General features: G+C 45.4%; 1 protein-coding gene across 9 annotated transcripts in view; it reads right to left on the reverse strand.

The window, feature by feature from the left end:
- The window catches only part of AADACL3 (arylacetamide deacetylase like 3), a 160,597-nt gene that overhangs the window by 67,262 nt on the left and 77,609 nt on the right, over nucleotides 1–15,726 (reverse strand). For all 9 annotated transcript variants that reach the window (XM_061383255.1, XM_061383254.1, XM_061383259.1 and 6 more), the window contains one exon: nucleotides 12,714–12,951. In XM_061383255.1, the coding sequence (XP_061239239.1) occupies nucleotides 12,714–12,723 (10 nt within the window). In that variant the 5' untranslated portion in view covers nucleotides 12,724–12,951. The remainder of the gene's footprint in view (nucleotides 1–12,713; nucleotides 12,952–15,726) is intronic.

Raw genomic sequence — 15,726 nt, forward strand, 5'->3', positions numbered from 1 at the left:
TAGCTGTTCATGACATCTTCTCATACAAAAGTGGAAGATGGAAATCAAGATCCAATTTCACTACTCCTTGTTACTGCTTTCCTCCAACAATGCGAGGCAGCATTCAAAATGTTTATGGTAAAGGGACTTGGTCAATGGGGAGACCTCCATATTCTTTAATAGTTACAAGCCTATCCGAGTGAGCCCACGTGGTGCTTACACCTAAACAATGATGTCGGTAGGACTCCGAAGGATGTGAATAAAAATAAAGGCAGGAGCCCATCTACTCCTCCTGCATGATGGATGTAGCAGGGATAAACTTCCAACACACACTCCCATCTAAGTGTAGCAGCCCTTTCCTCCTCACTGAGGGTGAGGCGTTTCCCCCTAGAAATTCCAACTCCCTCAATCAGGAAAATAGCACAACTGTGCCAGCATGTGGACCCTGCTACCTGGATCAGGGCTTTTACTCCGCATGATGGTTCTGCCTCCTCTTAGTACTTGTCAGATTTCAACCTGGGGACTGGGATTGCAGGCAATTCAGCTTTCTAACATGGTTGTGCCAGTGCTGCTGATCAGCAGCCTCCTCTGGTCAGCCAGGTGATGGGAGACCAGCCCTCATTTATTTCATCAATCTGCTTCCCCTTTGTGGGGAAGGGTTCAACTGGTAAAACTTTAAGTGCACTGAGGAATCCATGGAGCTTCTCTACGATTATGCAAATACTCAAAACATATAATAATGAAGCCATCAAGAAGGGTGAGAGTAGATAGTGTCTCTTCCCACTGCTGTAAAAATACTCCAACCTTGGTTGGTCAAATCTGCAGATGCAGAATCCTCAGCCTCAGACAGCCAACTACAAGTGGTGTGAGCATCCAAGTATGAAATGCCCTGTGGATACAAAGGGATGACTCAACTTTGCCCTTCTTGGCTATAGGAATTCCATTGTTCTGCATTAGACTTCAGCTCTGGAACCTGTAGGTTATGTGATTTAGGACAAAATACTTAACATCTTTGTACCTCTTTCCTCATCTATAAATCAAAATAATAATGTGTACTTTGTTCTGTGCATATTAAGTAAAACTTAGTCTGAGCACTCTTATATAACTAAGCAATGTTAATAGATAGTTAGGGCATAAAAAGAAGCCACAATCATGGAGAGAAAAGGTGAAACAGATATACAAGCAAAATAATAATGAAGACAAATAAAAATCACAGTGAATATTAATATGACTTACTGAGTGGCCAACCCTGTACTTCAGCTTCACATGCTGACACTTCACGTCATCTCACTCACTCTGTAACACCACTGTGAGGCAGGCGTTATTGTTATCACTCACTTAGACAGAAAAACTAAGCCCAAGAGGATATTTGTGTGCAAGGAAATTCAATTTTTAAGTGGTAAAACAGAGCCAGGATTGAAACCCAGATCTGTCAGATCCCAAACTCCAAAAATAGCAAAATGAGATTCTGAATCATTTGTTTATCATAATCACCTGGAAGGCTTGTTAAAATCATAAACTCCTAGGCCCAAGCCAAGACCCACAAGTGTGATTCTTACACCTGCCACCAGTCCAGCCTGCCACCAGTCCACCCAACTGAATTTAGGAACCACTGCCTTCCTTTAATAATGTGGGGGAACATTCAAAAGATGTTTGTTGTGAAGGGATGTGGTCAGTATAAAGACCCTAATGATGCTTTAACAGTTATGAGCACCTCTAAGTGAGCCCTTGTACATGTTGGTTCTTACACTAATTTAGGGAAACTTGGACGCAGGAGCAGAGAAGGTAAGAAGAGGCCTCCTGGAGTCACCAGTTCACCATATCGCTGGCCTCCAGTTCATCCACAAATTCAAAGGCATCCAAATGTCCATTACTTCCTCCCTGCTTCCCGCCTGGTCCTCCTTGGAACTGAGCCTTGGCTGAGGACTTGCCTGAAGCCGAGTGATCCTGCTTTAAATCCCAGATTCCTAGAGCTGAAGGATGAAGCCCATTGTCCTGGAGGAAAACTCAAGGGGCTACTACCCCACTAAGAGACACTTCCCCAGTTGGGAATAGTCCTTGAGATGTTTTTTTCCTTTGTGAAGGTCTCTAATGCTTCTTTCTTTGACAGGAAGGACTTGGGGGAAGTCACTATGACTTCCCCCTGCTGACACTGGTCTGCTGTGGCCCTTTGACTCATGTGGGCTTCCTAAAGCCTCCGCTACTGCAGACCAGAGAGGATCTCAGTTTCCATTTGCTTGCCGCTGCTGCTGCTGCTGCTAAGTCGCTTCAGTCATGTCCAACTCTGTGCGACCCCATAGACAGCAGCCCACCAGGCTCCCCCGTCCCTGGGATTCTCCAAGCAAGAACACTGGAGTGGCTTGCCATTTCCTTCTCCAATGCATGAAAGTGAAAAGTGAAAGTGAAGTCGCTCAGTTGTGCCTGACTCTTAGCGACCCCATGGACTGCAGCCTACCAGGCTCCTCAGTCCATGGGATTTCCCAGGCAAGAGTACTGGAGTGGGTTGCCATTGCCTTCTCTGTCCATTTGTTTGGGGAGGGCTTAATCCAGGAGACCTCAGTTTCAGCTATAGCTCTGGTTTAATGGTGGTTCTGCCCTAGCTATGATGATAAATTATTTATCATTCTTCACCTGGGTTCTCTAATCTGTAAGAAAGTGTTTTTATGGAATTTCAAAAATCCTTCAGAATATAAGCCCCACCCAATGAGTGTCCCATTGTTGAATACCCATTCAGTAAATACTGTATCAAAGAAGAGTTAAATGAATCTTTTTAGACATCAATTGCCCTGCCACATTCTCTTGCTCACTTGTTGATTTCAGCCACAACCACAGTGGACAGTTCCTAGGAGACTCAGACTGGCCTAGTTCTGACCCTCTCCCACCTCAATACTGGCCCTGTAAGTCTTTCTGCCTCCATTTCTGACTCAGCCTCACCTCCACACAACCTCAAATTCAACAGAAAGAAGGAACCATTTATCTCTACGTCCCTCAAAAGTTGGACCATAAAGAAGGCTGAGTGCTAAAAATTTGATGCTTTCGAATTGTGGTGCTGGAGAAGACTCTTGAGAGTCTCTTAGGCTGCAAGAGATCAAAACCAGTGATCAAATCAACCCTGAATATTCATTAGAAGGACTGATGCCGAAGCTGAAGTTCCTATACTTAGGCCACTTGATGCTAAGAGTCGACTCATTGGAAAACACCCTGATGATGGGAAAGACTGAAGGCAAGAGGACAAGGGGGTGACAGAGGATGAGATGGTTGGCCAATATCACAGACTCAATGGACATGAGCTTGAGCAAATTCTGGGAGATAGTGAAGGACAGGGAAGCCTGGCATGCTGTAGTCCATGGGGTTGCAAAGAGTCAGACTTAGCAACTAAACAACAATCCTCAAATGTTGCTAATTCATGATTCCAGAGTGAGCAAGCATTAACCACAGAAAAGATTAATGAATTGAACTTATGTTTCTAAAAAGACATCATTAAGAAGTTAAAACGTTAATCATGGGCTAGGTGAATGTATTTGCAATATATGCATCAAGCAAATACTTGTATCTGGACTCATATCCAAAATATATAATTGCTGGAAATCAATCATAAATAAAAGACCAACAACTCATTGTCTTTTAGATATGGGCAAAAGCTTAAACAGCCAATTTACAAAACAGGATATCCAAAAGCCAATGAGTATATGAAAGTGTTCATCATTATTCAGTTCAGTTCAGTAACTCAGTCGTGTCCGACTCTTTGTGACCCCATGAATTGCAGCACGCCAGGCCTTCCTGTCCATCACCAACTCCTGGAGTTCACTCAAACTCTCGTCCATCGAGTTGGTGATGCCATCCAGCCATCTCATCCTCTGTCATCCCCTTCTCCTCCTGCCCCCAATCCCTCCCAGCATCAGAGTCTTTTCCAATGAGTCAACTCTTCGCATGAGGTGGCCAAAGTACGGGAGTTTCAGCTTTAGCATCAGTCCTTCCAAAGAACACCCAGGGCTGATCTCCTTTAGGATGGACTGGTTGGATCTCCTTGCAGTCCAAGGGACTCTCAAGAGTCTTCTCCAACACCACAGTTCAAAAGCATCAATTCTTTAGCGCTCAGCCTTCTTCACAGTCCAACCTCACATCCATACATGACCACTGGAAAAACCATAGCCTTGACTAGACAGATCTTTGTTGGCAAAGTAATGTCTCTGCTTTTCAATATGCTATCTAGGTTGGTCATAACTTTCCTTCCAAGGAGTAAGCCTCTTTTAATTTCATGGCTGCAATCACCATCTGCAGTGATTTTGGAGCCCAGAAAAATAAAGTCAGCCATTGTTTCCCCATCTATTTCCCATGAAGTGATGGGACCAGATGCCATGATCTTAGTTTTCTGAATGTTGAGCTTTAAGCCAACTTTTTCACTCTCTACTTTCACTTTCATCAAGAGATTCTTTAGTTCTTCTTCACTTTCTGCCACTTTCTGGGTGGTGTCATCTGCATATCTGAGGTTATTGATATTTCTCCCAGCAATCTTGATTCCACCTTGTGCTTCATCCAGCCCAGCATTTCTCATGATGTACTCTGCATATAAGTTAAATAAGCAGGGTGACAATATACAGCCTTTTCCTATTTGGAACCAGTCTGTTGTTCCATGTCCAGTTCTAACTGTTGCTTCCTGACCTGCATACAGGTTTCTCAAGAGGCAGGTCAGGTGGTCTGGTATTCCCATCTCTTTCAGAATTTTCCACAGTTTATTGTGATCCATATAGTCAAAGGCTTTGGCATAGTCAATAAAGCAGAAGTAGATATTTTTCTGGAACTCTCTTGCTTTTCATTATTAGTCATCATGAAAATACAAATTAAAACTGCAATGGATAACATGATACCCATTCAAAAGGGCTACAATTTATAAGGCTGAAAATAATAAGTATAGGTAAGTATGTAGAGCAACTACAAATCGCATATGCTCTGGTAAATGTATAAGTTGGTACAATCACTTTGGAAAACTATTTGGTAATATCTACTAAAGATATGCATTTTTTCTACAACCCAGAAATTCTACTCTTGATACATACTCAAAGAAATGAATGCTTATATCCACTAAGATATATACAGTAAAGTATAGAAAAACATCATTTATAGAGCCAAACCAGAAACAACCCAAATGTCCACCAGTGGTAGAATGGATAAATGAACTGAGGTATGATTCCTCTAATGGAATACCACACAGGTGTGAAAAAGAATGAACAAATATTCTGTAAAAAAAAAAAAAAAGGAAAAACAAGGATGAATTTCACAGATGCAATCATGATTAAAGAAGCCAGACACCAGAGATCATATACCCTATGATTTCATGTAAATAGAGTTCACAAAAGGTAAATCTTTTATCTATGGTAATGTAAGTCAGAATAGTGAATATCTGGATGGCCTATAGACAGAGAGTGGCTGTAAGGGAGCATTCTGGGCTGCGGGAAACATTCTACAACTCCATCTTGGTGATGGTTCCATGGATGTATAAACGTATAAAGCTCATTGAGCTGTACACTGAAGATTGACACCCTCACAGCATGTAACCTATAGTTCAATTATTAAAGAAGTACCAGCCTTAGATCACATACCCACCCCTGGATCAATCGCTGTGGCCACGGAGCACAATGACGGCTTGGGCCTGGGTCCTATGGTTCAGCCCTCAGGCTGGGGATGGACTCCACCCAGACAAAGAATGGACAGACAAGAAAATCTGGAGGTGTTTCTGGAAGATAAGGAAATGGATGTTCTGAAGGAGACAGGCAACTAATTCCCAATGGTCGGGATGAAGGTGGCCCTCACCATGAGCAAGTAGACTGGGAAAACCCAATCTTCAAAGAAAGAGAGAGAGAAAGAAAGAAATAGAACAGGGAGACACACCCAGAGTAACCTGGCTCTTGACTTTCTAATTCCTGGTTCTCGGCCCTATGAGTGAAGCCACTCTCCCTATTTTGGGGGTCTGTAAGATCCTCCTGTATCTGTGGGGAACTTCTCATTCTTTTTGGCCATCTGGCACATTGAACCTTCTTTTATTGTTTGGGGAAGTTCCCTACATTATGAATCTTGGTGGGAGGCAGAGCCACTTGCCACTGTCAACAATGAAAATGCCAAATGCTCACATTCCCAGCCTTCCTTGAAGCCAGAATGCAGTTGGGTGATACAGGCCAAAGGAGAGCACCACTCCTGAACTGCAGGGCCCAGAGGCACATCCATTCCAGAAGACGGTCCAGCAGCGCTCGTGCAGTCCAGCTCAGGGCTCGGGGTGTTGGAGGAGTGAGTGGCAGTGGCCCGTGCCCAGTAGTGTAAGGCTGTGGTCCTCACACCGCTCTACCTTTGCCTGGTGAGGCCTCACACCTAGGTCTCCAGCCTTCCTGAAAATCTTATACTTGATTCAGCATCCTTTCAATAGTTCTTCTGTGGCCTTGATCAACCAGAATTACTATGTGCTGCTTAAAACCAGGAACCCTAATTGATAACAGTTCCAAAAAATTCCCCTTTTACTTTATACTAGTTTTGGAAGGTTCTATTACTTACAACATAGAGAAAATTAGCCTGAATCCACAGAAGTGATTCTACTGTATGAATTATCCAGGCCACTAGGAAGGTGTCTGGTGGCAAACAGGCCCTTTACCAGCCCACAAATCATATGACAAGAGGGAAGGGATGGAGCTAATAGATGCAAATGACTGTTAGGGCTTCCTCTTGTATTATGTTCTGTTCTTGTAATAGACCCAACAGATAGTACTGTATCCTTATACTAGTACTGCCATAATATACCAGATACTGGATGGTTGAGATGATAGGAATTTCTTTTCTCGCCATTCCACAGGCAAGAAGTCCAAGATCAAAGTGCTGGACAATTCAGCTTCTAGTGAAGTCTCTCTTCCTGGCTTGTAGCCAGCCACCTTCCCACTGTGTCCTCATAAGGTTTTTTCTCTGTTGCATGCATGGAGAGACAGAGACAGAGACACACAGATAGAGAAGCAGAGAACAGAGGTCTCTGGTATCTCTTCTTCTTGTAAGAACCTCAGTCCTGTTGGATTATGACAGGTTAACCCTATGACCTCATTTAACCTTATTACCTCCTTCAGTTCAGTGCAGTTCAGTTCAGTCACTCAGTCGTGTCCGACTCTTTGCGACCCCATGAATCGCAGCACACCAGGCCTTCCTGTCCATCACCAACTCCTGGAGTTCACCCAGACTCACGTCCATCGAGTCAGTGATGCCATCCAGCCATCTCATCCTCTGTCATCCCCTTCTCCTCCTGCCCCCAATCCCTCCCAGCATCAGAGTCTTTTCCAATGAGTCAACTCTTCGCATGAGGTGGCCAAAGGACTGGAGTTTCAGCTTTAGCATCATTCCTTCCAAAGAAATCCCAGGGCTGATCTCCTTCAGAATGGACTGGTTGGATCTCCTTGCAGTCCAAGGGACTCTCAAGAGTCTTCTCCAACACCACAGTTCAAAAGCATCAATTCTTCGGCTCTCGGCCTTCTTCACAGTCCAACTCTCACATCCATACATGACCACAGGAAAAACCATAGCCTTGACTAGACGAACCTTTGTTGGCAAAGTAGTGTCTCTGCTTTTGAATATGCCATCTAGGTTGGTCATAACTTTCCTTCCAAGGAGTAAGCGTCTTTAGAGGCCCTATTTCCAAACAAAGTTACATTAGTGCTGAGGGTTCCAATATATGAATTTTGGGAGACACAATTCAGTCTACTACAGGTATTGTCCCAACACTGAAGAAGAGAAATATGAGGTTAAAACCCTTGTCTAAGGTCTGAATGAAGCCTTTGCACCTCCCAGCCTCACTTGTGGTGGTGGTGGTTTAGTTGCAAATTCGTGACTCTTAAGATCCCATGGACCATAGCCTGCCAGGCTCTTCTGTCCATGGTATTCTCCAGGCATGAATACTGGAATGGGTTGCCATTTCCTTCTCCAGGAGATCTTCCCAACTCAGGAATCAAACCCGGGTCTCCTGCATTGCAGCCAGATTCTTTACTGACTGAGCTACCATGAAGCTCACTTATGGCTTATGGTAGAAAGTATCATGGAGAAGGCAATGGCATCCCACTCCAGTACTCTTGCCTGGAAAATCCCATGGATGGAGGAGCCTGGTAGGCTGCAGTCCATGGGGTCGCTAAGAGCCAGACACGACTGAGCGACTTCACTTTGACTTTTCACTTTCATGCACTGGAGAAGGAAATGGCAACCCACTCCAGTGTTCTTGCCTAGAGAATCCCAGGGATAGGGGAGCCTGGTGGGCTGCCATCTATGGGGTCTCACAGAGTCAGACCCGACTGAAGCGACTTAGCAGCAGCAGCAGCAGAAAGTATCAAATCCTAGAAACACAAGCTTGCCAGATGAAGAGTATGTGTTGACACAGAGTAGTAAGAAACGAACAAACACGGGATGATGTCAATGTGCCTGTCCAGTCTTCAGCCCTGAAGTCAGTGACTGGAATAGCCCAAATTCACCCACTGGCGCCTCTCTAAGCTCCAGCTGTATCCATGGCTGGCACACTGTTTTTCCCTGAATCTCATCATTCTGGGTCCAATGTTCGGGGCCTTACTCTCACACTACTTTGTGAATGCTGACAAAAACTCTGTCTTTGACAGAACAGTCAAGTTCCTTCAGAGCCACTGTACCAAGCCTCCTTCAGCCTGCTGAGTCCAGTTTTAGCAAAGAATACACTAAGCCAGTCAATCAAGAATCAGTTCACCTTTTATATCCAATGAAGATTGAAGGCAGAAGAAGAAGGTGACAGAGGATGAGATGGTTGGATAGCATCACCAATATAATGGATATGAACTTGGGCAAACTCCAGGAGATGGTGAGGGAGAGAGAGGCCTGACATGCTGCAGTCCATGTGTCTCAGAGAGTTGGACACAACTAGACAAATGAACATGGAGAAGGCAATGGCACCCCACTCTAGTACTCCTGCCTGGAAAACCCCATGGATGGAGGTGCCTGGTAGGCTGCAGTCCATGGAGTCGCTAGGAGTCGGACACGACTTCACTTTCACTTTTCACTTTCATGCATTGGAGAAGGAAATGGCAACCCACTCCAGTGTTCTTGCCTGGAGAAACCCAGGGATGGGGGAGCCTGGCAGGCTGCCATCTATGGGGTCTCACAGAGTCGGACATGACTGAAGTGACTTAGCAGCAGCAGCAGCAGGCGACTGAACAACAAAAACTAGTTCTTCTACCTTTGGCATTTAATCAAGTTTCTTAATAATTTTCCATCTATTCCCACACCTGTCCTTTGGCTATAAGTCCCCACTGTTACATTAAACAGTTGAATTCAATCTCTCTCACTATTGCAGTAAACTTAAATTCTTCCTTGCCATTTTAAATCTCAGGATAATTTTTCTTCAACAGTTTACTAGGGGTGAGACCTACATCTCACATTTCTCTTTACATATCTCCACAGAACTTAGCAAGTGGCCCAACTAGGGGTTTGTCAAGAGGTGAGCAATGCGCAGGCAGTTAAGTGACAGCAAAGAACTCCAGGGACCAGCTACAGAGAAAAGTCAAAAGCACCTTGATACCTATGAAGAGTGGCAGATAGGATCAACTTGAAACAGAAGGATGGAGGAGAACAAAGGGGAGAAAACAGGGGTGCCTGGCACACGTCAAAATCAAAGGGAACCACCTTACACTGCCGCTTTGGGCTACTCCAGATACAAAGGGCCCCAACCTTGAAGGTCCCCCAGCCCTGGGCTGGGCCTGAGAACCCCAGATCTAAGAGGCAGCATTTGGCAGATGAACAAACACAGGATGACTGCTCTGGCCCTGGTTTTGCTACTTTTAGTTGTATGACGCTGAACAGCTGATCCTCTCCATGTGTGAAATGAGAGTAACAGCTCCCTCACAGGTGCAAGGCGGAGAAGGCAATGGCACCCCACTCCAGTACTCTTGCTTGGAAAATCCCATGGGCGGAGGAGCCTGGTAGGCTGCCGTCGATGGGGTCTCGAAGAGTCGGACACTACTGAGCGACTTCCCTTTCACTTTTCACTTTCATGCATTGGAGAAGGAAATGGCAACCCATTCCAGTGTTCTTGCCTGGAGAATCCCAGGGACGGGGGAGCCTGGTGGGCTGCCGTCTATAGGGTCGCACAGAGTCAGACACAACTGAAGTGACTTAGCAGCACAGGTGCAAGGAGAGAAATATGTAAAAAGATTTTTTTTTCTTTTTTAGTAGTACTTAATAACTTATTGACGGAGAAGGCAATGGCACCCCACTCCAGTACTCTTGCCTGGAGAATCCCATGGATGGAGGAGCCTGGTAGTCCATGGGGTCGCTAAGAGTCGGACATGACTGAGCGACTTCACTTTCACTTTCACTTTTCACTTTCATGCATTGGAGAAGGAAATGGCAACACACTCCAGTGTTCTTGCCTGGAGAATCCCAGGGACGGGGGAGCCTGGTGGGCTGCCGTCTATGGGGTCGCTCAGAGTCGAACACGACTGACAAGACTTAGCAGCAGCAGCAGCAATAACTATTGAAAGGAATGTAAATGCTTTTTCCAGGTAGAATGAAGGACCTGGGCAGAGTGCATGTTTTTGTTTGTTCTCTTCTCAGTAGACTTTTTCCAAATGTGCACATCTGCAGGCCTGCTGAAAGTTTGAAAGAAGAGTGACTTGTGTAAAACTGGTACATAGGAGAGAACAGATGTCACTGTCATGATTTGGCTGTGAGGCACATGTACCCACAGCAGTCTGACGGGGGCAGGTAGAGAACAAACAAAGCTGTAGGAGTGGACCCTTTGCGGGTTGGTGTGCTGCCCAAATCTGCATCCAGTGGGTGAAGCCAACTCAGGCATCTTTTGGGTTCATTCTTATCTCCAAAAACGGTGGGCAGTCGCTGGGACGTAGTGGGTAGTGGAGAAGTGGCAGCATAGTTCTCTGGGCAGACAGAGGCCGGCCATCGGGCGGGTGGTGGCTGCAGGGCTGAGGGTGGTCTGACCAGTTTGTGACAGGGGCCCAGCCTGCAGCTGGGGCTCAGGACACAGTCAGATTTGCAGGAGAGGGGTCCTGGCGCAGTAGTGTGATGTAGAGCAAGGCGCCAGCCCCTGGTGGCAGCTAACTGAACCACTATTTGTGGAACAAACAAAAGCATTGTAAAGGGATGGGAGGGAATCTGAGGGCGGGAAGAAGAGGCCACCAAAGGGACTGTGGCGGGAGGGGGCAGCGTGCAAAAGCCTGCCCCCCCACCCAGGGATGGAAGGTCTCCAGGCCTAGCAACCAACAACCTTCATTGTCATCAAAATACTGTGTCCTTTCATCCAGGGCATTACGACTGCTATTTTTAAAACACACACATTCCTGGTGGAAGGTGAGCATCCTCAGCACGCAGTTTCTAAAACCTCTGTAATCGTCATAACACTGAGACTGCAAACAGACAACAGCAAACACTGAGGCTGTGTTATTATCTCTGTTTTACAGACACAGCAAGGTAGTTTCTTGGGTCAGCATTTGCTAAATTGTGATCCATGAGATGGTAAGGATAGTGCTGAGCAATGAGGGGCAGAGGATTCAAAAAAACATTTCTGTAGCCAAACATTTGAAAAATAATGCTGCAGAGTCTCGTGTCCAAGTGCACAGACTTAGGAGTCACAGAGACCTAGATTTGAGGCCAGGTTCTGCTGACTATTAGCAAGGGAGCTTGAGCAAATAGCAGACTTGACTGCCTCATCTGTAAAATGGAAATAATAAAACACCAACTACATAAGGTTGCTGTGACACAAAGCTGGCACAAATAAAATCCTCAATAAATGTGAGCTCTTACTGGCTTTGCAGCAGGTTAGATACTGTTAACACCTTAAACCTGATCCTATAGTTCTAACAAGGAGATTGATTTTGTTAAGAAAACACCTTGATAAACCACTTGGAGGACTGGGCAGAGATGAGACTGAAGTTTTAAGACAGTAATAGCTAAGACCAAAACCTGGAAAAAGAGGTTGGAAAAAACCAGGGTCCCATAGTGGGTGGGTCCCCAGTAAGGGGTCGACTGATTTCTCACTCAGGCTGGCATCATGGCATAGAGCTTAGGGCCACAGGGACAAGACACCTCCCCCTCCAGCTAGAGTCTTCACCTCCCTCTTTTGGGCACTCCTCCTCCCCTTTACACACACACACTCACACATACACAAATCCTTCCTAGGAAGAAAGCCACATGCTCCAGTTGAGTAGAGATCCTACTAATCTACTTTTCTTTCTTCCTCTTCACTTCCTGAACTTTTTCTAAAGAAGCCTGTTTCTGTAAGGTTATTTTCAATGAAAGGTAATACCTTAGTAACTAGATATAAAAGCAAAACACTTCTTTAAAAAATATTAAAGACTCTGCTCAGTTAGTAAAAGCTCCAGAAAGTGTTTCCTGACCACCTCCAACTTAGGTACCCCTCTCCTGAGCTTCCAGAACACCCCTCTATACCAACTCTACCAGCTGAAATTATCCAAGTGTTTGTCTCATTTGCCTTAACCAGGTATCAAGCTTCAGGCGTGCTGGGGCCCTGACTTACTCCTCGAGGTATTCCCAGCAGCTCATTCCACAGCTGACAGGCAATACTTTGGCATTGACGGATCTACAACTGAATCTGGACATCTCCCAAGGAGAAAGGCCCTCAACAAGAGACAGGTAGGGTCTGAAACGCTATCTACCTCCTCACTGCAGTAGGGATGCTCAGACAGTGCACCTTCCAAGGCCCAGAGCAGCGTTCTTACTTATTAACATCCTGGAAATCCCCTGGTCGCGGACTTTTGGAGTGACGTCCAGTATGCAAATACTCAGGGCCTGGTCCTGGTGAGCAGCAGAAACGATGCCTTGTGTGAAAGTTCCACAGGCAGCAGAGGGATCTTTTATTAGTCATTTCAATGCACACAGCTGTTAAGAATCTGGCGAAGTTTTATTTGGCTGGGGGGAGTGCATTTTCCACTTGTGGGCGTCTTGAAAACTTTCACACTAAAAAACAAAAAAAAGAGTTGAGAAAGTCATCAGTCCAAAGTGGGAAGCCAGAAATTGAGGGTAGAGAGACTAGGGCAGCAAATATAACAGAGAGAGGCCTGAACATAAACCAAAGACCCAAGTTCCCAGGCAGCCCTGCCACTTCCAGGTGTTCCATGGGCAAGTCAGCCCCTGCTCTCAGTATCCTCCCATGAGAAGACAGATATCAATGCCTCCCTAGGAGGTGGGGAAGATTAGTGGGTGTGAGCCTGGGCTGACTGGCAGTATTCAAAAATAGGCATTATTTCCAGCTACAGAGGCAGAAGACAGAGAGTTCATAGAAAAGAGAGAAGGATGAATGCTGGGGAAGAGACACTGATTGAACCAGCTTCCACATCTTGCTGCATGCATGCGTGCTAAGTCACTTCAGTTGTGTCTGACTGTTTGCGATCCAATGGACCAGTAGCCCACCAGGCTCCTCTGTCCATGGGATTCTCCAGGCAAGAATATTGGAGTGGGTTGCCATGCCCTCTTCCAGGGGATCTTCCCAACCCAGGGATCAAACCCGTGTCTCTTATGTCTCCTGCACTGGCAGGCGAGTTCTTTACCACTAGCGCCACCTGGGAAGTCCACGACTCTCTACAGTGCCTGCAGAAGATCCACGGGGAAAGGGGAGAGGACGAGAGAAAGCAGCCACAGGCCAGAGTCGGGTCAGGTGGCCAGGAGTGGACTCCCCTCATGTCTCTGCTATAACGGACTGAAGGAATTTTTAAGATTTTTTTTTTTTTAAATAGGCTTCTAACTCCACTGATAATGTTACCCTGGCCTCAATCCTCCTCTGATTTTAACCTCAGTTTGTTCATGTTTAAGATGAAAAGCTGGATCCAAACACAATTCAGTTGGCCTGTCCTTTGGCAGCATCCCTATGCTTCTTTTCCCACTGGTTCTTCCCTCATGACACACCTGTGACATGTGTGTACTGAATGAGCTGCATGCAACAGAATGCAAGTAAAAAGCCCTTGTTTTTGCCTTGGTCCTTTCAGCCCCACTATCTGGAGATCCAACCAGTCCATTCTGAAGGAGATCAGCCCTGGGATTTCTTTGGAAGGAATGATGCTAAAGCTGAAACTCCAGTACTTTGGCCACCTCATGCGAAGAGTTGACTCTTTGGAAAAGACCCTGATGCTGGGAGGGATTGGGGGCAGGAGGAGAAGGGGATGACAGAGGATGAGATGGCTGGATGGCATCACTGACTCGATGGACGTGAGTCTGGGTGAACTCCAGGAGTTGGTGATGGACAGGGAGGCCTGGCGTTCTGTCATTCATGGGGTCGCAAAGAGTCGGACACGACTGAGCGACTGATCTGATCTGATCTGGATATGTGTTTTCCCTGTCGTTTGGATGAAAGCTGAACAATACATGGATTTTCTAACCACTCTTAGGCGTGAAACAAAGAGGTCCTTTGTCTTCCTTTAAAAGACCAGCCCAAAGTAATAATAGCACCCCACTCGATGCAAAGCTTTCCTCTCCAGTTTGTCTCTTCAGTCTTGGAAACCCACTGTACAGAGGAGTGGGTGCGTGGACTTCACTATTTCCCCTGTTTTGCCTCTTCACCTCCTCTAGTTAGCTGCTAATTCTCAACCTGAGGTGTTGGGAGGGAGGGAACTGGGGGTAAAGACACGGTCGTTCACGGCTCTTACTGTCACCACACAGTCAGGGTTCTTTGAATTTGGCAAAGTTCAAACACTTGACTCCTCTAGGGCTGCTCTTAGAAATGTTGCAGTAAGATGATATGGCCATCAGGTGGCGGTAAAGGTCTTTTTTCCCTGTCAAAAGAGCCTACTATCAGGGTTAGTATTAAGACTACGTAATTTCCCGAAGATGCTAAATTTCCTTCAGAAAGTTAAATATGCCTTCCCTCTATTTAAAAATGAAACAAAAAAATACATGACACTAAAAACATCAATCTGACTAGCATACATATATATTTTTTAATGATGCTAATCAACATTTAAAAGTTTAGTCAGACTCCTGAAACTTTTTTTAGGTCCATCTGTAAATGTCCTTGTAAAATCTAGTTTTAGCAAGAATGCTAAAAAATCAGTTTAACCGGAAACCCCACCCTCAACATCTGATCACCATCAATATCTGATCAGGTTCCTCATCCTCCAGCATTCTGAGGTAATGTCTGATCACCCTGGCTGTCTTTAGCAAGACTCCTGTTAGTCGATTTAACCATCTTCCTCTTAGTAATTTTCCTGGTGTTCCTCTTAGTAATTTTCCATACACTGACCCCCATCTGCTTCTTGGCTATAGATACCGCTTGCCCATATTGCAGTGGTCCCTGTATCTATTACAACTGAATAAAGTTGTATTCTGAATAAAACTTTGTATTCTGAATAAAGTCCTGAATAAAGTCTGCCTTAGTAGGGAACAAACTTTCAAAGAGAAATCTCCGCAGTAATTAAATAAAGACATAATTTATCAATTCTCCCCCTCTCCCAGTTAATACCATGTGATTCTAAATCTTGTTCCCAGATTTCACTTATAATTTACCTTCCCCTAAATTAGATTCAGAAACTTTCACCAAGGGCTCCCTGTAAGGCATATTGCCACTTAAAGGACTTCATGGATGCTGGGGTCCCTTGCTGAGTTGTGTCTCTGCTGAGGGGGAAATATTTAAGTACCTCATTCTGAAAGCAGTGTGCTCAGAACATGAAATAAAACTAAAGATATAAGATGCACCGAGACTTTGCTGCTGTGGGCTGGAGGGTTCAGAGAAGGTTTTCAGGT

The sequence above is a fragment of the Bos javanicus genome, chromosome 16 (assembly GCF_032452875.1).
Source record: "Bos javanicus breed banteng chromosome 16, ARS-OSU_banteng_1.0, whole genome shotgun sequence".
NCBI classification, from domain to species: Eukaryota; Metazoa; Chordata; class Mammalia; order Artiodactyla; family Bovidae; genus Bos; species Bos javanicus.